General features: G+C 29.9%; 1 protein-coding gene across 1 annotated transcript in view; it reads left to right on the plus strand.

Moving 5' to 3' along the window:
• Smp_020270 (voltage-dependent calcium channel) overlaps positions 1–23,386 on the plus strand; it is a gene marked incomplete at both ends in the record, with an annotated part of 63,791 nt that overhangs the window by 22,723 nt on the left and 17,682 nt on the right. The window contains 19 exons of the mRNA XM_018793436.1: positions 608–692; positions 2,495–2,652; positions 3,532–3,757; positions 5,496–5,703; positions 6,822–6,941; positions 7,718–7,894; positions 9,433–9,459; positions 9,638–9,805; positions 11,099–11,227; positions 11,970–12,029; positions 13,184–13,291; positions 13,763–13,849; positions 14,368–14,529; positions 15,131–15,274; positions 16,349–16,552; positions 17,652–17,810; positions 18,927–19,037; positions 20,294–20,371; positions 21,438–21,566. Of these exons, the coding sequence (XP_018647949.1) occupies positions 608–692; positions 2,495–2,652; positions 3,532–3,757; positions 5,496–5,703; positions 6,822–6,941; positions 7,718–7,894; positions 9,433–9,459; positions 9,638–9,805; positions 11,099–11,227; positions 11,970–12,029; positions 13,184–13,291; positions 13,763–13,849; positions 14,368–14,529; positions 15,131–15,274; positions 16,349–16,552; positions 17,652–17,810; positions 18,927–19,037; positions 20,294–20,371; positions 21,438–21,566 (2,540 nt within the window). The remainder of the gene's footprint in view (positions 1–607; positions 693–2,494; positions 2,653–3,531; positions 3,758–5,495; positions 5,704–6,821; positions 6,942–7,717; positions 7,895–9,432; positions 9,460–9,637; positions 9,806–11,098; positions 11,228–11,969; positions 12,030–13,183; positions 13,292–13,762; positions 13,850–14,367; positions 14,530–15,130; positions 15,275–16,348; positions 16,553–17,651; positions 17,811–18,926; positions 19,038–20,293; positions 20,372–21,437; positions 21,567–23,386) is intronic.

Consider the following 23,386-nt stretch of genomic DNA (forward strand, 5'->3'; position numbering starts at 1 on the left):
CAACAGTGATGCTGCGAGAAGGCAGTGAGTAGGACTTCCCTGGCAGTAGTTTTATGCACATGGCCATGTGAGAGCATTTCGAGAGCGAGCTGGTTCTCCCCACTCTCGTCCGTACCAGGGCTTTTCGTTAACTCACAAATTACTGTAATGCGATTTACCATTCATAATTTGTTGCCAGTCTATTACATACTGTCTCACTGATTCACGGCTACGTTTTGCTTTTTTATGTCTCATTATTAGTTTTTCACTATATGGTGAGGTACAGTCTGGTATTTCAATTTATAAAACACATTTGTTAGAAATGTAGATACAGAAGAGGCTGGTTGCTACTTCTGAAATCAAAAGATGAGCATACAGAGGAGATGGCGGATGGATAACCGATAGGAACTTGGTTACTAGCTCAAAGTCAATAATCCTGGTCGGACGTGTAACTGACTAAGTCAAAGACACTATGCCATGTAATTAATAGTAGATCACATTACAATTAGGGTTCCGATTGGTAATGGGACACGTGATATTGGTCAGCGGCTTCTGTATAACAGTTCATACTTTTTAGGTTTTGATTTGTTTCACTTATATTATTATTTAAATAATTTATCTTTTTTAGTTGATGGTGGTGATGGGCTGATTGAAGAGGAACCCGAGATGCACGTTGAGGAGGTAGTCAAAACACATTGTCACAGCACACTTCGGTAAGTGACAATTATGTAATTTATCTAAAACTAGTCTGACTATCCTATTTTTTTTAATTGAATATAGGCGACTTAAAACTGTCTAAGCCCTACAGTGTATTTTACATGAATTGTTAGTAGTTTAATTACTTTAAGAAAATCAATTTTTGGGCTCAATAATGCAAAACATTTTCCTTGGATGCAGTCTTGTAATTAACGGATGGTCTTCGTAACATGAGAACATTTGTGAATAAAATCTTTATACGAAAAAGTGGTTGTTTATCAAACTTGTCATTATAACATGACATATCAACTTTAGATCTATCAAAAAAAACAAAACTTGACATTTTACATTTCATTTGAATGATTAGGTCAAATTGCTAGATGACATAAACTATTAATTATGTGTAATTTTGGTCAGTTTGTCACAAAACCTTTCGGTAATTCAAAAAGCTCTAATCAAAACACATGCGGAGTATTTAATATTCAACTCGCCTTTTATTCTATGTAGAAATGAACTTACGAAATGTTTTGTTTCTCCTATCGTTATTTGTTTTGCTTGTCAGGTTTGGCATCGTTCGATGTGACGATCAGCAGTTTTTTAGTACACTTACGTTGACACAAATCTGGTTTACTTGGGTGGTTGCTGAGACTTGTATTTATGCACATTTTTTTTATCACAAACTGGGAACAATCTAAGAATCAATAAACATTGTAAAGAGTTGAACAACTGTTTCAACCTATCTTAGGCTCCATTAAGGTTTTCAATTACTATTAACCGGGGGTTGAAACAGGAACCTTCAGGTCTAGAAGTGATCCTGGTATCTTTGGGTCCATGAGACAGAACTTAATGGTCAATAATTCTAACTCAAGTTAACGCTTTGTTGAGAGACTCATGTGCCTTCATCAGTTGTGGGTATCTTACTTATGTCAGCGACCAATTATTTTCAGTTGTTTCCCAAAGGTTTCATCACTTATAGTGTTTTCGTCACGTACTGCTAAGGAATGCTACCCATGGACGAAAAAACTGTTATTTTTTCATCGCTTCTTATAATTGTTCAGCTTATGCTTTTTAGTGACGAAAACTACCATATAATTTAAGTATTCTAACTTTATCTACGTTGCAAGAATAGTTAAAAAACCGTGCTGAAAACTGTTATAACTGTAAGTCCAGTGAAGTCACGGGTTCGGAAAGCATAGTCCTAGATTTCGACGAAACATCCTAATAGTCTAATTGAGAACCATATATGACACAACAATAATATTTTTTAAAGAATATTTAGGAGTCATATGTGGTTTCCTGTGTAGTTCATAGTGAAATAACTTATAATATATAATGGTCTCTTATATTTAACATAGCTGGATACGTAAATCTACAGACTTAGACAATCACAACTCACTTTGCTCGGATAGATGAACACAAAATGGCGTCATACTAAACGCGCTGCATAAAGCGGAGTTCTTCTTTATTTCATATTGAAATCAAATCTTCAGAACAAGCGAAATATACCAATTTAATTATTATTTTCTCTCAAATAAGTCTAAAGCTGACTTTTAGAATGTATTAATAGCGTGTGATAAAACACAAATTTATTGGGTAATATGTTTCTTCTCATTTCATTACCGAGGTCTTTGTGCGATGTTTGAGAAGTTTCCATTGTTGATATTTTTTGATAATAAAAATTAACTCCATATATTACAAGAACCAGTTTGAACAAAGACACCTGTAAAATAATGTTTGAAATAATGACTGTGTATGAATGTTAATAATTATAAACTAAACCAAATCCTTTTTCTGTTAATTCTCACTTAAAAAATTCTAGCCGTTTAAGAAAATTTCGTAAACGAACACGACGAGCTGTGATTGCTTTTATCAACAGTCGTCAATGTTTTGCATTAGTTATTATCTTGGTTTTTCTTAACACAGTAGTCTTAACCACTGAACATCACAATCAACCAGAATGGTTGGACGAATTCCAAGGTTGGTCGATTGTTTTTAATTGAAATGTGCTACTGTTATTTCGTTTTTGTTTTTACTATTGTTTGTGAACATTAAGTATTGTATAAAGTGTTATTTTCGTTACTATCATGCCAGTATATCTTATTGCATTCATTAGTCTTTTCAAAAAATTTCATATAGCCAGTGTGGTTGGTAAGTTTATATTGAGTCAACAAAGATGTAGTTATTTTCTTATGGAACATTTTATTCAGCCTAATAATTCTGAAGGGCATAATATCTTGTTGTACTTGTCAATTCAGTCGTTAGTATTTCTATAAGAAGTGACCTGTTCACTTCACGTAGAGAAGCAAATTTCCTGAAATCATTAACATCACATAAGTGAGAATAAACGGATAAACACAGAATATTTTGACTAACGTGGTAACTTAAAAAAATGAAAGTATGGACAATATTTAATTGTTGAATAACCTCAATTCTTGAATATCGAGTTCGGTGTTACAGTTTTTGATAAAGTAGACAACTTAGTTGGTGAAACTGTGCACATATATCGATCAAACTAGCTAGGATGTGGATGCTATTAATGACGATCCACTGCATAACTCGATATTCGACGTTAATTAGAGAATAAGAGAGTAAAGACTTTGGAATTAGTTAAAAAGAATGTATAATAACTGTTTGTTATGTGACTCAGTTTAGGTTTTTGGTGATACCAGAGGAATGGGATCATTTTCTTATAGTTATAATTTAATGGTTTAGTATTTGTCGAAAAAAAATCAGAAAATAAATGCACCATCAAGTTAGAAAACGATCTTAATTTCTACACTTTATTATCTTAGTGAAAGTTTATAAAAGACATTGAGTTTTACAGTTGAAAAGTCGTTGTGTTCATTTTTTTTTCAGATTTTGCTAATGTTGTATTTGTGACGCTATTCACAATGGAAATGGTAATTAAAATGGGGGCATCTGGTTTCTCAGATTATATTTCAAAACTATTCAATCGCTTCGACTTTTTTGTAGTTATATTTTCTATATTGGAATTGCTTTTTGTGAAATCTGGTTTACTCAATCCAATGGGTGTTTCTGTGTTACGCTGTGCAAGACTTCTAAGAATATTTAAATTGACTCAGTAAGTGTGCAAGATCGTACTTCAATATCTAAGTTATGAAAATAATATAGATTGTATGTGCATAATTGTTTTATTAAAAAATCTTAATAACTGTCAGAATAATGACTACATGTTTAACGGTACAATATTTTTACTTTATGAGTGGCTTCCACTATGAAGTATTTACTCTGGAATATGTCAATTTCAGTTATCTTACAGTTCTAATTTGTATGGTAATTCAACTATGTATTGCAAGTCATAAAAAGACGTCTCAGGATAATATCTCTCAAAAAGATTTGTAAAGTGAGGTTCTTCATTCAAAAAAAGTCATTCAGGTGATGAGAACTATTTGCCGTTGGATATTTTGTTTCGTTGAGTTGTTGTGTGTACGTCAGGATATTGAATTATGCTCGTTTAGTATCCTTTCCATTTGTTGAACTTCTGTCTTTGATCCCTTATTTTGATAAATTTTGAACTGCGACTTATAAGCATACTTCATTTCCATATAAACTTTCATTTGGTAAAAATACATTGTCTATTCATTCCTAGTTCATAGTCATTATTTTAGTTAGTATTGTTATATTTGTCATCATATATAAACTGTTCAATCCCACATCAATTCAACCATCCATGTATCCAATCCTTTTCAGAACTTTCATGTCACTACTGAACTGTTATTATCCTTGGTATCGATATTATTTTTACCATTATTGTGATTGCTATTTGTTTCAGAATTATCGCTCAATTTTATAATTTTTTCTAATCTATGAATAGGAATTCTCACTTTTTGTTGGTTACACCATGATCTCTTGCTTATCCTGCTCTTACATAAAATGAACTTGTACATTTGTAAGAAATGACTTTAATTAATTCTCATTAGTAAGCTGAATCACTCTGTACATGTTACGTAGAAAATCACTTGTGTGAAACATTTTCTTTTAATTGCTGCAAATATGAATGATTTACGTTATGCAAAATAAAGTGATTTCACTTCGGATAGTTGTTTAATTACCATACATGTATTAAACACTCTAACGCTAATGAAATATCGATGATATTTTCTTAGTTTACAATTCCATCATTATGTATGTTTGACTACTACAAACTCTTTTACTTAATATTTGACAAGACTAGATAGGTTGGTAACTCAGGATAATGATTTCGGTAAAGTTTGATTTAATAGGCTGGATAGATTGTTTATCAAACTTTCATTGTCTATCTAGACAACTTTGTCAGCTAAAGCTTCGGGGAAAATAACTGGATATTTGACCACTTGAAGTAATTATGTAGTTTATAAGACAATCTTCTTTTTACACAAAGGAGATTTGATGATTGGAAATCTCCTGTCTGAATTACTTTAATGAGTTTTCGAACTTAATCCTGACAACTTCAGATGTACTGAAAAATGTTTTGTGAATTCCTACATTACTTTATACAAAGAATTAAAAGTAAAACCAGGTGGAAATAATAGATTATTCCGAATTAAAATATTTGTGAAGTCTCAAAGCGTGAACAATACCGTTGTTACAAAATGTTTATCATGTATTTGGTCTGATGTTTGAAAGTAGATATCCAATTAGAACTTATAGTACGAATGAATTTTCTTTTTCCAAACATCAAAACACTGATCTAATTAATAATTATACAGATTCTTGCGTAAATTATAACTTGTTAGAAAAATTATCTTGTTTATCTTCCTTAATAGGGCTTGTCCTACTATTCAAGCAATTTTTTTCCATTTCGTTTTTTGAAATTTTAGGTACTGGGAAAGTCTCCGAAGTTTAGTAGGGAAATTATTAAAATCTGTACGATCAGTTGCTAGTCTACTACTTCTATTATCTATATTCATTCTTATTTGCTCTTTACTTGGTATGCAATTATTCGGTGGTCGATTCAATTTTATAGCACATGAAAAACCTCGTGCTAATTTCGATGGAATTTTGCAAGCTATGCTTACTGTATTTCAGGTTGGTATGAAGTCAGATTTACTGACGTAATTAATTGTGCTACCATAAATTTTGTTTACACTAGGATATTTTACAAATCTGTCTTCAATAAAATGTAATTGATCTCTCTTATTGAAACCAATACTAAAAGCAAGATTCGAGTAGAAATAAATTGTGCATTCTTAATTGTGGACATAAAAAACAAAACAAACTATTAAGGCGTAACCAGTAAGGTTCAACCATGACGTTTATGGGGCAGTTATTCATATCAGATGTTAGGAGATTGTCATGCAAAATTTCGAGTTGATTAAAATTAAACAATCACGCTTCTGGATGTGTCCTCAGCGGTCCAAAGGCCATGAACTCTGAAGGTCGTGGGCTCTTTCCAGAGGGGTCTTCGATGTATATTGGCAGATTGCATCGTGTTACAATGAAGCAGTTGATCCATACTTACTGTCTAATTAACACCAGTCAACTTTATAAGCCATAAAATTTAGATAAAACTTGACATTGACAATAGATCACCAGAAAAAAATACAAAGAATCATATTATTTTAAATCTTATCTTGGTATATCAATATATGAGTGAAAAGGGAATAAATTTGTATTGGAAATGGAGCTATGGAAATCATTTACATTACTCAGTATGACATTTTTTTGAATAAACCAATCAAAAATACTTTAGATTTAGTCCGACGCTGTTCTTAACTGATTAAATGGTTGATTTTGAACTTTATCAGCATTTCATTATCTCATTGTTAAAAAGAACTCAGCACAGATATGTTTTGCATTACATGATTAGTTATTATGAAACGATTCACCTCAATAATTGTTAGTCAGGACAGGTTCTTCATTAGTTGCAAAGTTAGTTGTGTTTTAGATCACATAAACTTAAGAAAACGGCCTATCTTCATTATAAGATATCTTGAATGTGTAAGGCATTGTAAAACGTAATCATTACTTGGATAGTTTACACTGAATTGTACAGATATAATGATTGAACGGCTAATCAAAGCTGGATTTGATGAACTGATTTGTTTAAGATAAATATTTTATATTCTTGAATGTGTAAATTCATGCATCGTCTTCATTTACAGATATGTTCAGTTTCTTATTTCATTTTTTTCTTTATAATGAAGATACTTACTGGTGAAGATTGGAATGAAGTTATGTATCATGGAATGAGAGCATATGAAAATAGTCCTTGGTACGGAGTTGTAGTTATCTACTTCATATTTCTTTTCATATGTGGCAATTGTATCCTTTGAAAGTCATATGATTCTTTTTTGGTGGTAAAATAACATTGTTTGATCGTAAGGTTATTTTTACATGTTTTGAGAAAAAGGTTGTATATTATCAAGAGAATTTGTTAAAATAAATATTACAATTACGTATACCAGATTCACAGTCTATGAAAAAATTTATTGTAAGTGTCCATTCTTATGATAGGTGAAGCCATCAGTATCCTAATATATATGTAAATTTTGCTATTTTGAAAAAAATCCGAAGTTTAAATAAAAGCTTTTTTGACTGTTTTAACTTATATAAGAATTGATAATCCGGGTGAATACTATGATATCCATATGAAATGTCTATAAATTCAATAAATCATTCTAATTAATTCAAAAATACTCGATATTACTTTATGTTCATTAGACTGTTGAACGTATAAGTTTCTTCTTGTAATCATTTCGATAACACTTTCTGTTTGGGACTGGATCCTAAAAGACATAACGAATGTAATATTAATGTGTTGGTATATGATTCTTAATGGAGTCATTTTAATACTTTGATTATAGTTTAATAAAAACGGTTCAAAATTACAATTTGAATAGTTTTTCGATACTATGAAAATGTGATGATTCAATGAGCACTCATGGACTGTTTTTTTTTCAAAAATTTAGTTTGTTAAATTATTAAAAAAGAACACATTACTTCAGTGTATGTCAGCATATATTCAACACCGCTTTGTTGAGGGTCGATTATTTGTTACATGAATAAAGCTAATATTTTCTTATGCAATATGTTATCAGATATTTTATTAAATGTGTTCTTGGCTATTGCTGTGGATAATCTAAACGAAGATGAAGATGAAGAAGACGAAGCAAATGGTGATGCACAAAAAAAACAAAATGATACACCAGAACTAACAGAGACTGTTGAACAAACTGCGCCACCTCCAGAACAGCCAGAAAATGAGTTAACGTCAGTGTATGTTTCATTTAATTATTTTTTTTCAAGAGAGCGTTATTTAATTAATGTTCACCTGGCGGTTCCAGTCATCTATAGGTGAAAAGTGATATTTTTACTAAGCAATCATATCTTTTACTGTCTTAGATTATGTATTTATTCGACCAGTTCATTTTTTTCACGAATGAAAGGATTTGTCGAGGATTCAAATAATCATTGATTCTAACAGGAACAGTATAGTGATATGTGAAGTTTCATGCAGTTAGTTCCCTTTATGAATTTAAATTCAATTATGCCCATAGTTCCATACTATTTATTACCCCAATGCTAAAACTCTAATACACATTTGGTTGTAAGCAGCTGATGAGAAACCACGAAATATAATGAATTCATACTATTCTGCATCAATATTTGTTCTGTCTTTATTGAAATGTGAAGTCTCTGATTAGAACATACACAATAGTTGGGGTTTATGTTTGAAGATATTAGATGACGTGGTTGGAAAACTTTCACAGTGCAGCATTTGTTTATATTCCATATTTCCTATCACATTTTGAGTTTCGTGACATTTCACTAATATAAATCTCATTTTATTTGCTGTTATAGCACTATGTTAACTTCGTCTGATTTGTTATCATAACTGACTTCGTGATTACCTTCGGGATAACTTTTTTCGTGTTTGTTATAGTTTCCGCTGTTAGGATGTGAGACAAGGTTGCTTTGAAATTTACTAATTTCTTCAAAGCCCTACGTTTTTAGCGATTAACTAATTAAGCAGTATGTCACTTTAAAATACCACTAAAAGATATCAATAGGGGTAAATTTCATCACTATTAGAATTTTTTAAAAGAAATACACGCTGGACTTGGAGCTGTATAGCATATAACTGCTACTAGTATTGACATCGCTTTTGTTTGGCGGAAATAAGGATTAAGTCACAGTTATGTAAAGCTTAAATTAATAATTAAAATTTACAGCTTTTCAACAAGTTATCTAGTTTAACCACGTATTAAGCGTGCTTGGTAAACGACTTCTCTGTTCTTTCATGTTTATTAACATAGTAAGAGGTTGATAAATGCCTAGAGGTTGTCAGACTAAGACATTCCATCGTTCTTCATCATTGTTTATCGATATTCTGAACTGTGTTGACGGACATAGGGCCTCTCGTTTCTTGTTCATAATCTGCTGATGAAAATTCAGGCCGATTTCCTCGGAAATAATTTTAATCTTGAATATAGTTTTATTCAAAACTGTTTACTCTCTAATTCTATTTGTCTCTATTGATCTCTTGCCTTATCCTTAGTTTTCCAATGCTCTGTTTATATTCTTATCTTTGTAATATCGTTGTTTCCTACTCCCATGTTGGTATAAAGCTGCAAAGTTTAGTACTTCAACTGATACACATTTCCACGTGATAGTAAATGTGAATTATATTGGAATTTTTTATTAACAAATTTTGATACGTATTTATAATCTTTTGACCATGTAGCATGTATCTAACTCCAAATGTCCTCACTGAAAATAAAATACTTTTCATTATCATGCTCTTTTACTTATAGAATGAAAATTAAACAATATGAAAGAACAGGTGAGTTATAAACTGTATTTACGTTCAATAGTAATTGAAAATCATTTTTCAAAGATTTAGGGCCGAATGATACTGTGGATATATATATATATATATATATATATATATATACCATGATAATTTACTGTTTTTAATCTTATCGGTATTTATTAGCTGTATTAATGATTTCTCATTTTAGATAATGAAGATCAAACATATGAAGAAATGTTTGCTGAAGATGAAGATGTTGAGGAAGAAGGTGGTTTGAATGGTAAAGATGGAGACGATCAGAAAGATATGTCACCACAAGATAGTCGAACAATGCCACCTCATTCAGCATTCTTTATATTTGCTGATACGAACAAGTAAATATTCAAATGAATTATTGTTTCCTATGTTGTTAGTCATTTCTAAAAACAATTAATTTACAATGCAATTGATGATTAAATCGTATAAAATTATAAATAAGGTTAACTTCTCATTGTGGTAGCATGATTGGTTACGTTTCTCAAGAAATGCTAATTAATAGACTTCCTGAAGCGTATTCTGTATATAATTTTCACCTCAGTAGCTCATCATCTTCCAAAAAATTTCAAGACAGTGTAAATGGCAAATATTTCCATAATATCATGCGAACTTACTGACAGTGAAAGCTTATTTAATAAAAATTAATAATAAATACACTGTTCTTGAAAATAATAACATTAGCCATAACATTCTTTTGAATCATTTGGTTGATATATAAAATCTATTTTTGTTAGAAATTTTCATTTAGGCATAGTGACACTCAAAGAGACAGAAAATTTATAATAACCTGATTGATCAATATAACGTCATATGAATATGTAGTTTGTTTTTGAATTAATATTGTGGTAGATTAATTAGAACTGAAGAAGATACCCAAGATATTATGATGTAAACACTTTGAGAAATAATTATGAAAATACAGTTGATTAGGGTTTCTATGTAAAAATTCAATGTTTTTGTTTGAAGACAATGAAATGTATAATTAATACAACTGATCAGTTAACAGATGAATGAATCTGCATGTCAAGTTGATTAACCAAGGATACTTTTCCAGTTTCGTTAGGAAAACATCTGCTAACAAAGTACATTTCATTATGAACAATGCTGAGTAAATAATATAACATTTTTACACAAACTGATTATGACTAGTTGAAATTATTGCCTCTGAAGTATGTTTTCTTTACATTTACATTTGTAAGACTGGCAAAAACATCTTGTATTGTAAATCTGTCCAAATTTTGTCTTATGTAAATTTTCTAGACCTTTTGGAGTAAACAGAATAAACATTTTGGATAAATATCAGCGTAGTTAACTGTTCAAATGATAAAATATTTTGACAGGGAAAATAATAACGTTTTCATTCTTTTTGTTTATGACGGTATAAAAGGCGGAAGCTTTAAGAATTAAATTATCAACGACCAATAGATTTCAATTTGGTGGTTGATACAAATGCAGAAGATTTTGTACAGATTTGTAGAAAGGATCAGTGTATAGTTTGTTTATTTTATGGTACATATATTTTAGTGAAACCTGTAATGTATAAATAATTTGTAAAGAAATTTTCGACATATTTATAGATTTGCATTTGCCGTCGAAATTCATCATAACTACGTCTCTTTTTTGTGATTTAGATTTCGTATATTTTGTCATAATGTGGTCTGTTTCTCCCATTTCGGAAATATTGTATTGGTTTGTATTTTGGTAAGCAGTATTTTACTTGCTGCCGAAGATCCATTACATGCAAACTCTCCAAGAAATCGAGTACGGATTATTTTCATTGCTATTTTTTACAATTGTATTAAAATATTTCAACCAGAATAATGATAATTACTGTTTAAGGAACATAAATACACTACATTTCTTATTTTCTCGATCTCTATTTACATCATGTTAGTTTTTAATGTTTACATTCAGTTACATAACCACTTGAAATAATGCCGTTTTATAAAAATAGTTACAACGTTCTGGTTACCGGTTAGTTTTTAAGAATTAAGTGGATCAGAAATTCAATTAAGGAGCTTAAGCCAACACTTTGATTCGCTTTTTCTGAATATATATATATCTATATATACCATATAAGGTAAGGTATTAAGCGTTTGAAAGTGAATGCAGTTCATCAAAAGAAGTTGATTTTGGGTAAACTATAAGTAAAGTATTCTTTTGTCGACTACTATTAGTTAGCTTCTGTTCTAGGCTATAATTTCGTTATTATATAAGCAAATAAACACGTTTTGAAATATGTATGAGAATACTGAAGTTAGCCCGCACATTTTGTTGAATGAATTGATAATTGTCCGTATCAATTGGTCGTTGACAGAACTGTCAAATATTATATACTCGCTTTTAATAAGAACTACGTTGAATTTGATTGTTAGCTTTTTTATTTTATAAACAAATATTTTCGAGTATCTAAAAAACAACTAGTCACGATTCATAGATTACATACTCAACGAATTTCTTTAATTTCTTTCTCTTTCCCTTTCCAAACTATGATGGTTTTCAGATTCTGAACATGTTCGATTACTTTTTCACTAGCGTTTTCACTGTTGAAATCACTTTGAAAGTAAGTTGTTAATGAAATCTTAAAATGTCAGCATATATCATGATTAATGTCGTTAACATGACTAACTGTTTATCTAAATCAGATTGAGACTAATATCCAAATTAAGATTTATACAGTTACATAAATTATAAAATTTACACGTTCCCACTTACATTACTCTTATCACTATGTCAATCTTTATGCATATGTACATGTACATCTCTGTATATTTTTGAGTCCTCTGAATTAGGTGATTTTAATTTGAGTTTTCACAACTTTTACGTGAAGCAGGCGCTGATGATTTTGCCCATCAGGACTAAAAAAGCCTTTTCACTAAAATTTCTAGATCGGAGACATCAATAACACCAAAATCATCCAAATGAGCTTTATTTCTTCTCCATCATATATAAATATATACGTATATGTTCCATTTATAAAAAAATAATTCGAAACCTATCAACTGAGTGCGTGTTATTTAGTAATACTTATCACTTGGGGTTGAGATTTTCTGACTACTTGTGAAAAGCATAGAATTTTAAAACTATTCGACAAAATCTAGTTGGAACAATGTGTTAGTAATTATTTCCGTTCCTAATTATAGTAAACTAAATCTGGAATAATGTCATGTATTCATAAGCTAATAGTGAATACATACATATTATAATAAATGATTAACTATGTGCTTATATCAGGTAACGGATTTTGATCTACTAAATAGCACTGATCATCTACACTAATTTCATAACGATGTCATTTATTGTTTGTAAACCGAATGGCTACTAAATTATGCAAAAGGTGAATGACTGTCGCTTTTTTCTCCATAAAATGTCAAAGTCTTGTAATTTTACGAAGAATAAGTGGCATTTGATTGAACTTATATAATCATCTTAAAATTCCAATATCTTTTTATTTGAAGAGGTTTCGTCAAGGTTAATCCAAATTGGTAAGCTGTGTCTATGACAGATTGTTCCCAGTTAGATTATCATGAGGCAGAGGATAACTGGTTAGCTCGTTAGCCATTTACTTCAAGAAGCTCGTTTAGTTTTAGCGAAGAGTAGTTATTGGTAATGTTCAGATTACTGAAAGTCTCATTATTTCTATTTATTGTAAATTGGTATTTTTCCTAATATTTGTATGATTTTTTAATATATACATCTTGTTTTATCGAATTTTAGATGATTTCTTATGGGTTTGTACTTCATGAAGGAGCATTTTGTCGTAGTGTATTCAATTTGCTTGATCTTATTGTTGTCTGCGTAGCATTAGTTTCTTTCGTGTTACAGTAAGTTATTCATGCTAGGCATATAATTCATTGCTTTATTCTATTTTGTAAAACTATACTGTTTGGGATAATTAAGGTGGTATTTACATCTGACCTTGTGGTTCAGCTTGATGGGGTTGTTTTATACCTATTAGCATAGGAAATACAAAAATGATTAGATTCACTCTGCAAAAACAGTATGCACATAAAATACAAAACAACCCTTTGATTTTCAGAATTAACTTGAAACAACTGTTAGGTGAAGAAGGTATTAATATTCCTACAGAGATAATATGATAATGTTATCATTGAATGAACATGACGTAACTGATGATTGTAAAAAATGCACACTGATGAACGCTATTAAATATGTGGTTGTGTTGTTAATCTAAATTTTTATCGAACTCTCCCTGTATATACTCAGTATGTGAATTGTCTTGACTCATCTGATTACATTAAAGTTTTAACACGGTGTATTTTGTTTGTTTGTAGGAATCAAACAATTTCTGCAGTAAAAATCTTAAGAGTTCTTCGGGTGCTTCGACCTTTAAGAGCTATTAATCGAGCCAAAGGGTTAAAAGTAAGCATTATGCATATTTTTCACTTACATGTAGTATGTTGCAAAATAAATGCAGAGATTTCGTTAAATAGTGATGTTTATGTTATCATTTAACGGTATTTATTACAGGGACATGTCAAGGGGCCAATACGCATACTTTATCGGAGTATAAAAAGAAAGAAGTTAAGTAACATGTGATTTACTGTTTATCGAATAATAATATGCACATGAATTGCTACTTTCTCAAACATCTGTCATGAAAGATAACAAACATCATGATAACCGTTAAAAAATAAGGCCTCATCTCAAATGTATTGAATTTGTTTATTCTGGACATATAAAGTCCATTTGCTTTCACAATATATTGGAACTCAATTTTGATTTTAGAAAATCTCTTTTACGTTTTGTATGTAATAACTCAATCATTCAACAACACAAGAGTGAATTTCAAACAATATGATCTACCTTGAAAGGTTTCAGCTTTAAATCCTATTAAATAATAAATTTTTGCTAACTTTTTCTTAATTTATAATTCATAGCATGTTGTCCAGTGTATGATTATTGCCATTAAAAGTATTGGAAACATCGTACTCGTCACATTCTTATTGGAATTCATGTTTGCAGTTATTGGTGTACAATTATTCAAGGGTAAATTTTACTCATGTACAGATATATCAAAACATGTTGAAGAAGATTGCAAGTAAGTTATTTTTGATGATTAAAATAATCATAATTTGCTTGGTTTTCAAATATATAATTTAATCAAAAGGTATGGAAACTATAGGAATATTATGTAACCATCGAATAATGGCTAATAAGACCAGTTTAAAATTGGTAATAAACAGATTGAATCACTGTCATAATAGAATGTTTCAGTTTATAATGCAAGTTTCTTTCTGACTTTTATTTCATAGAACCAGATAACTGATAATCGACTACATAACTGTCAGTTTATAAAAGAATTGCTAGAAGAAGTGCCATATCACACTAAATCAATAGTACATTTGTGTTTATATTTAATATTGCATTATTGAATACGTTGAATTATCATATATAATTGTAAGATTTCTACTTCAAACAACTTCTTGACGTGAAGACGATATGTAGCAATATCGAGCAACTTCACATTGTTTAAAATTAATTTGTTCATTTTCATTCCATTTAGAAGTCAATAAAGTCTTTAAATATCACAGATTAGAACCGTTTAGTAGACTATTATGATTACATGTAGAACCGTTTTGATTGATATAACTGTATATATGGAAGTTCATAGTACGTCATTATATTGGAATACTTTTCAGAGGTCAATTTATTGAATATAAAGATATGAGTTTAGAGGATCCAATTCTTAGTGAAAGAGAATGGAAAAACTCTGATTTCAATTTTGATAATGTTCCAAATGCCTTATTAACTCTATTCGCTGTTTCAACTTTTGAAGGTTGGCCAAGGTAAGTGTAGACTGTTTCAACAATTCCTTATAAATAACACTATTTTTAAATATATTTACAATGACAACATTTATTTAAATCACATTTTTGAAAGAAAATAAGTAATTTTTATAGTAGGTGAATAGTTGATCTGCTTTTTTATTTATTGTGTATACTCCTTGAAACAGGTGGTTTACGGTTAACCAATGAAATGTTTAGTCAAGTTGAGAAAAAATATGAATTTGTTTACTATGCACCTTTTTCTTGACGATGATTTCTTTTTTTAGAATATTGAATAAAAATTCATGTCAATTGGGTTTCCACTTCTGTTGGGGTAGCATTATGCACTTTAAAAGATGACAAGGAAATTTAAACTCCGCAATACCAACAGCATATCTTTTTATATCTCACTCTTTGAGCGCACATTATTTGCTCAAGTACTGAGAAAACTTAATTCACAAATAAAAGGAACACCAAAACTGTATATGGATGATGAGATAAATCTTATCACTAACTTTATTTATCTAACAGGGGGTGGTAGTAGACAGTTTTTTTTGTAGGTTGAAGCTCACTGACGGTTTGTACACTCTATCACAACAAAGATGGTACACAGAACTTTCAGTTGTGGTGATGTGACGTTAACCCCAAAACTATCAAACCGAAGTTTAGTGGTCTATATTTTACATTTCATTGTAACGACCATCTATTGCCGTCAACTAGTACTGTCTCAGTTTTAATGTATTTCTGTTAATATCAAATGGGAACTACCGAAATTTGTATATACGAAATATCACGTGTTAGTTAACATTTATTATTAGATTCATCTATAAATCTTATAGAATTAAAAGAATCTTTTTCATGTTGAACAAACACTTTATCTGTCCATGATACAGTTTTATTCCCATTAATCTGTTAGCTAAACCTACTATCCTGGTAAAATGGTTTCCAAAATAGTTTTGTAATAAACTTATTCTCAATTACTAAAAATTAAAACATCTATATTCATAGAGTTTTTAACGGAACTTATACAGTTAAGAAATATCATATCAATCTTTTACCTTGACAACTCACTATGTGTTTACGTTTTGTCTTCAGTTTATTATATCGATCGATTGATTCGAACGCAGAAGATCACGGACCGATAACAAATTATAGACCAGTTGTTGCATTTTTCTACATTACATTTATTATTCTCATTCCATTCTTCATGATTAATATATTTGTTGGCTTCGTCATTGTAACATTTCAAAAAGAAGGTGAAGCAGAATATAAAAATTGTGAATTAAATAAAAATCAAGTAAGGAATTTTGGTATTGTGGTATGGTGAATTGTTTAGAGTAAAAAGTAATGAATAGCTAATTGAACGATGTTTGGTGGTTGTAGACAAGTAATAGAAAGGCCTGTTTGACTTATTTTTTATGCTAGTTGTTAGTCAGAAAGACGGTATATCTTCAATCTTGAAAGAATTTGATGCTTTCCATAGGATTTATACTCATCACTTTTTCCGTCCCATTCCTTTGACGTTGGCAATAGATTATTTGCTATAAATCTAACAGTTTTTGGGATGAGAAGCTCAAATTGCTTTTGAGCTTCATCAATGCGGTTAGATCAGCATTAAATACTAGACAACATGACAATGGTTCTTACCAAGTGTGCTACGCCAGGCAATTATATGGAAGCAAGCATGATAATGAGCATGGAAGACATTATTTTTTGTTTTGACCAGACAAGTTAAATGAAAATTTAAGCGATTTTCAAAACTCAGTAGCGAACCTTGGGTATAATAAGGAAAATATTGTTACAAAACGTTGGTTCAAAATTAAGAGAGAAGAATAAGTCCTAAGTTACAATTTATAATTTAGACAAAATAACTGGCATTCACTTTGTTGAAAAACGTTTTATTTTCATAATTTTATGGTGTAGGTTACAAAAGAATCTCGAATGATTCTTATCATTTCAAAATTAGTATAATAACAGGTGACTGATAAAAATTGGTGTGCTGATTCATGAGTGGAACTCGTAAACCGTTATCTTCTAATTTTATTAAGTCATAATACACTAGATAGAACAACCATTTGGTATGATGGATATTATCTACATAACATAACTTCTAAATTTACTAATTATCTGGAATATTTTAATAAGAGCCATCAAATGTAACAGAAGATGCAAAATCTTAGTAATCTTAGATTATTTAGGTAAATAGAAGTATTACTAAGCTAAACGTTTTGTAGACGTTAATACACGAAATCATAAAACCTAGTTCAAACATTCATCAACAAACGTTTGCGCTCTTTGCATCTCATTTCATCACATTATCTCTTTATTTTATCGATTTCAACAATGTACTTTACATAAATGCTCATTTTACTGTTGCTATGTTTTTAAATCTTTAGCGTAAATGCATAGAATATGCCTTGAAAGCTAGACCACGTCGACGTTACATTCCTAAAGGACATTTACAGTTTAAGATTTGGTCTGTAGTTGTATCAAAGAGGTTTGAAATATTAATTTTCATATTCATATTTATAAACACTGTGGCACTGATGTTGAAAGTAAGCAAACGATTTTAATAATTATATTGTCTTAATATAATTTATTTACTCGAATGCTACCCAACAAAATATTTATTTGTTGGTGAATATTTAAAGATATGTCTACCGAACGATCATTGGAAAATGAGTTACTCTAGAAGCTTCGATTTGGGCACCCGGGCAGTACCATAGCTCACACACAAATTAAATGAAATGACAATTTTTTGTGTGGCGCATACACATCTGGTGCTCCTTTGTACCAATATTTGTGTTCAAATAAATACTCTAGGAGCACGCGTCACTTTATTTCATAAGTGTTATGGATATTTTTGCCCATTATAAATCCATCGAGCAGTTAAGTGTTCATTACCATTTTTTATTTGTAATCATTTAGCGTCGGAAATCTATTACTCATTACAATTAAGCTGGTTTTATAGCTTGTAAAACCCCGTGATCTTTGCGTTTTGTTCTCGAATATTCGGGATGATGAATTATATATGATACATAAAAGATATTTGAATACATACATAAGTTTCTTATTGAAATGAATATTGAAATTTTATATTAACAAAATTTTTGTAAAACTTAGTGCTTACATAGTGGGGCTATTCGGTTATACACTTGATCTAATTTGAAAATCTCTTGTTATTTGTTCACTAATCTTATTTTAATAAGAATTACTTTTGATATTATAGATTTTATTTTATGAATGATTTCAAATGGCTTTCAATTCGCTTGGTAATTGTATAACGATACTTTAAATGAGGTTATAGTTGATAAATGTACCTAGTCTGTTAAATATGAGGAGAGTTTTCTAACATAACTTTTTTGTCAGTTTGAGAACAAATGAAAATACTAGAAAAGTTCGAGAAGCTATTTAATTTTACTTCCGGGATGTGTACAAAGTTATGAACACGTACTGTTGATGAGTCTCAATTTCGTGAAATATATATCTGTATAAGATTTTCTGACGTTTAAGGATTTTAAAACTGATATCAGGTTATAATGTATAATGTAATGTATATTTTTTAATTTTTATAATGAACACTACCTGAGTATATTTTTAAATTTATTCGTCATTTGTTTCTTTTTCATAAAATAAAGTTTTGTTAACAAATGTTTCATTTCATTCCATAGTATGATAAACAAGGTAAACTTGAGGCAAGAATATTAGATTCATTCAATTATTTTTTCACTGCTGTATTCACAGTAGAATTCATACTTCGTTTGTCAGCATTCAGTTTTCGGGTGAGTTTTATGCTTTATTATGTATCTTTTTCTAAGAACAAGTGAGTTCTCATTTTAATTCATATCAAATTTCTCAAGATGATTAATAGTTTGTAATCTTGTACTTTATAAATTGACAAGTGTTTATTAAAATTTTTTAAAGAGATGATAATGACCTAAATATGATGCAATGATTGGAGGACTGTGTTCAGTGTTGTTATTACTTATTGTTGATACTCTTCGTTTAAAAACGCAATTAAAAGGATCATGTTAGTTTTTTATTTAAATGGTATTTTTAAGTTTTTGTAAGACCCTAAAAAGATGGTAATTATCGATACGTCAACTGACGGAAAATATCAAATCACAAGATATCAATGATACTTCTCAGTAACATTTTCAAAAGTATTTGCCATTATTTATTCTTCTGTAAGATATTTTTATCAGCCTAACTCGAAGTTTACTATTTATTTCAGTATCCTAATCAAAAGTCAGTTAAAATAATTTCCGAATTTAAGTATAAGCTTAACCATATTTTTCAAACAAGTCATATCATCACTTTATTCATGAAACGAATAAAGGACCAAATATATCATAACCAACCTATCTTGCAAATAATAAGGGATATTGGTGGTATTCAGTTGTTTGCCAAAAAAATTATATCGATTTCTGGATAGTGTTATTTAGCAAGATTGTGTCCTACGGTATGGGGTCGCCGGCCTCCTATACATCAACTACCTTGACTATGAGAAAGCGTTTGATAATATCGATAGGAGGAACCTGTGAAACTTTCTTCGGGACTATTGCGTGCCTAAGAAAATCGCCAAAATCATACGGCATCCATACGAGGGAATACACTGCAGTTTTGTGCATAGAGGAAAGATGAAAGACGCATTCCGACTGAGTACCGGAGTCAGACAAGGGTGCTTACTTTAACCCTTCTTCTCCCTTCTGGTGGTTGACTGGATTATGCTAACTGACTAAAAGCTGTAAACACAGGCTGCTGACTAACTGACATACAAAGCACACTTTATCTGCAATCATGACATATGTGTAAATATGCTGTGGTACTTATTATGGGAGAAACATGTAATCACTTAATCAATGTAGCGCTAATATTGATGTGCATAGATTTGAGATAGCAAAAACAGTAACAAATTATATAATGAAATGTTTGTGGAATAAAATTTCCTATTTTTATTTCATTAATTCTAGGTGTGATCACTTCCATTTATTGATGGTTTCTTCTTTCTGTTTTTTCCTTTCCCAAAATTCATTAGCATTATTTTAGTGATATTTGGAATGTGATTGATTTTGTCTTGGTCCTTGGTAGTTATATAGATATCATTGTTACACAGGTAAAACGATATTTATATGAATTGGTTTTTACCAGTTGACATTTCTTATATGTCAATATGTTTTTCATATTTGACTGTACAACATACAGTTTTAAGTAATTTAATGTTAATTTGGAAAGGTATATTTAGTTTCATTATCGACAAGTAATATCTTCTGATTTCTCTTTTCTCTAATTTTTGATGGTATTCATGTAGATTGTTTGATTGATAATGTATCGAACTATAAGTGAATAGAACCTTAAAAATTAAAACTGTACAACCGTTTTAAAATATTATCAACTGTTAAATGTTTACACATCTCATATTTAAAGACAGAATGAAACAGTCATTAAGATACAATTGTAAACTGTACACATCACTTTTTGCAACAACTTCTTACAACTTGTATAGTTTATAATACTTCGTATTAAGTAACACAGAGTTGATTTGTTAGTTATTTGGCATTCAAACGGTTATGATAAACTGACTTTATTCATCTCTCAGATTCTGTTCACAAATTCCTATTCGATCTATCAACGGGAAACTTTTATCTCAAAAGTAGCTCATTCATAGTAGTCCGTTATATTGTTTAAAAACCTGAATGAATGATGGATTTTCATACATATTTCATTTTAACTAAGGTTATCATTACCTCATGTGTCTATTAATTTACAAGAGTATTACCGTCACGATAGAAAAAATTATGAAAAAGCTGAAATTGTAAACTATTATCGGTGTAACAAAAAGTATATTTAACGTGTTTCAGGTTATGACGAATTAGTTATCTATTGTTTACAATCAATCACAAGGCGTAGATAAATCGTAATCGCCTCATAGGTATGTTTTACTGAATTTCTGCTCTATATTGATATCCTGGAGTGTCTGCAACTCTATTAGCGACCATCAGGATCGTTAATTATTGTACAATGAATTCTAGAATCTGAATGGTTTCCTCTAAGATTATCAGTTAATACTCACTCACCATAATTCCAACTACAATATTACATGTACAAAAAAGGGCACTTTGTGCTTAGTTTACTAGCTGATTTCGTCTTCATCTTAATTTACCCTCCTCTTATTTTTTTAGTCTGATATAAGTCAAGTCAAATTCAGTGTAAATTTTTTCCGCCTATTTCGTGTTATGAGATTGATTAAATTGCTGAGCAAAGAAGAATCTATACGTCAATTACTGTGGACATTCATCAAATCCATACAAGTAATTTATTTAATTTATCTCTTCATAGAGTATATTCGTTGATGGTTTTATTTTCAAGAAACTTCATATTTTTTACACCATGTTTATTAATTTAAATTATGCGCTAACAATATTTTCAATTTACGGTAACGTGATTCCAACGAGTTTTTATGCTTGTATCGGTGTGCAAGCATATTTTATGGGGTTGATTACATGAAAAGTATATATTTTATTCTACTCTTTGATTTGTATTCAACATTGAATTATCTGTTGAAATATTCAGTTCAGCTGATGTATAAACTTAGAAAAATTCTATTTGTACACTTGTGTTCTGTTTATGTATGAGATTACTTTTCAGAGTTCTTTGAATAAATTATCTTCATCAGTCATGTTAAAATTATAGGAAAATGTATGCTTGATAGCTCATTATTCGATAAGAATGAATCTATATCAATGTTTTACAAAAACCATGTATTTCACTGATGTTAATTAAATAACAAAGTCTCTGTCTTAAAAGCGTCTAAACTTTTTTGTTGATGTACTCTTTATATCAATTTATTTTCTACATTGTCATTTGTTTTTGGATGCAATTGTTTACAATAAAATACCATAAATATTTCAATACAGTTGAAAATTGATCGAAAAACTAAAGAATGAATAAGACACATTAGATATAAGTTAATATCATAAAATTGAAAGTATATTATGTTCCCTCACCAGTAAAAAGCACTTTTATGCACTATGTAGTCTCTGATAATAATAACTTACATTCCATTTTATCAACGCATTGATGTCTATTGATTTTTTTAGATTCAACACGCTTTCTTTAAAAAAAATTTTACATATTCTGTTTTCATTCAGTAAAATCGGTATAAATTGAAAGTTAGTAGTAACCACTACCATGTTCTTTTTGTCTTTAGTTTTGATTGAATTATGTCAATCTAAAATATGATCACTTGTTCAAATCAGGGTCACCCAATGAGACAGGACTACTGAGCTATTCGGGTCCTGTAGGACAGTAATATTGACACTAATTGAATACTGAATAGCAGCCAAAATTATTTTTGTCCAGTACTTAGTGTTGATCCAACTCTATAAACCAAATTATTAATTTTTTTATTTGTTATTGATACTGTTTTAAATAAAATGTGAAACTTCAAAACAAACACTATTATGAGAAAAAAATTATAAGCCATATTTCATTTTTGTTTTCACATTGAGCTAAGAAGATGGGTAATTCATGACTGTTAAACATTGTGATAATCAATACTATGAATTAGGATTTGATGAATAAATGAGTTTTGAAACGTTATTGAATAAAATAGGTATTTATATCCGATTTACTCTGATACAATGTGAAGGAGTGATAACTGCATAAAAGACCGGGTTATTAGAGGAAAAAAGTGGATTATTCAGGTGGTTTGTATTTTTCAGGAAAACACTGGGGAGTTGTTTGCACTAAATGAAATTTCTATCTAAGACCATACTTACAATAATATAAATACACTGATCATACATAGCTACCAATAGCTCGAAAAAAAATATTGGGATACAAAAAGGATAATAGGTAATGAACGACGGATTACAAATTTCTAAAGTAAATGTCTGTATTGCTAAGAACAACATTAAGAAAACATGGAAAGGCAGAACGAGATCAGAAGAAAAACCCAAACATAAATTAAATGTAACAGTAATATAGAACTCATATAATTTCTGAACGAAGAGTATTCTTTTCGATAAATTCTCTTCAAGTTCTACAATTATATATCCAAATTAATAATCCGAAAAAATGGTCAGGTTAAAGGCAAAGTACATCGTTTACAGTATGCAAATTTAGGATT

The sequence above is a fragment of the Schistosoma mansoni genome, chromosome 1 (assembly GCF_000237925.1).
Source record: "Schistosoma mansoni strain Puerto Rico chromosome 1, complete genome".
Taxonomy (NCBI): Eukaryota; Metazoa; Platyhelminthes; class Trematoda; order Strigeidida; family Schistosomatidae; genus Schistosoma; species Schistosoma mansoni.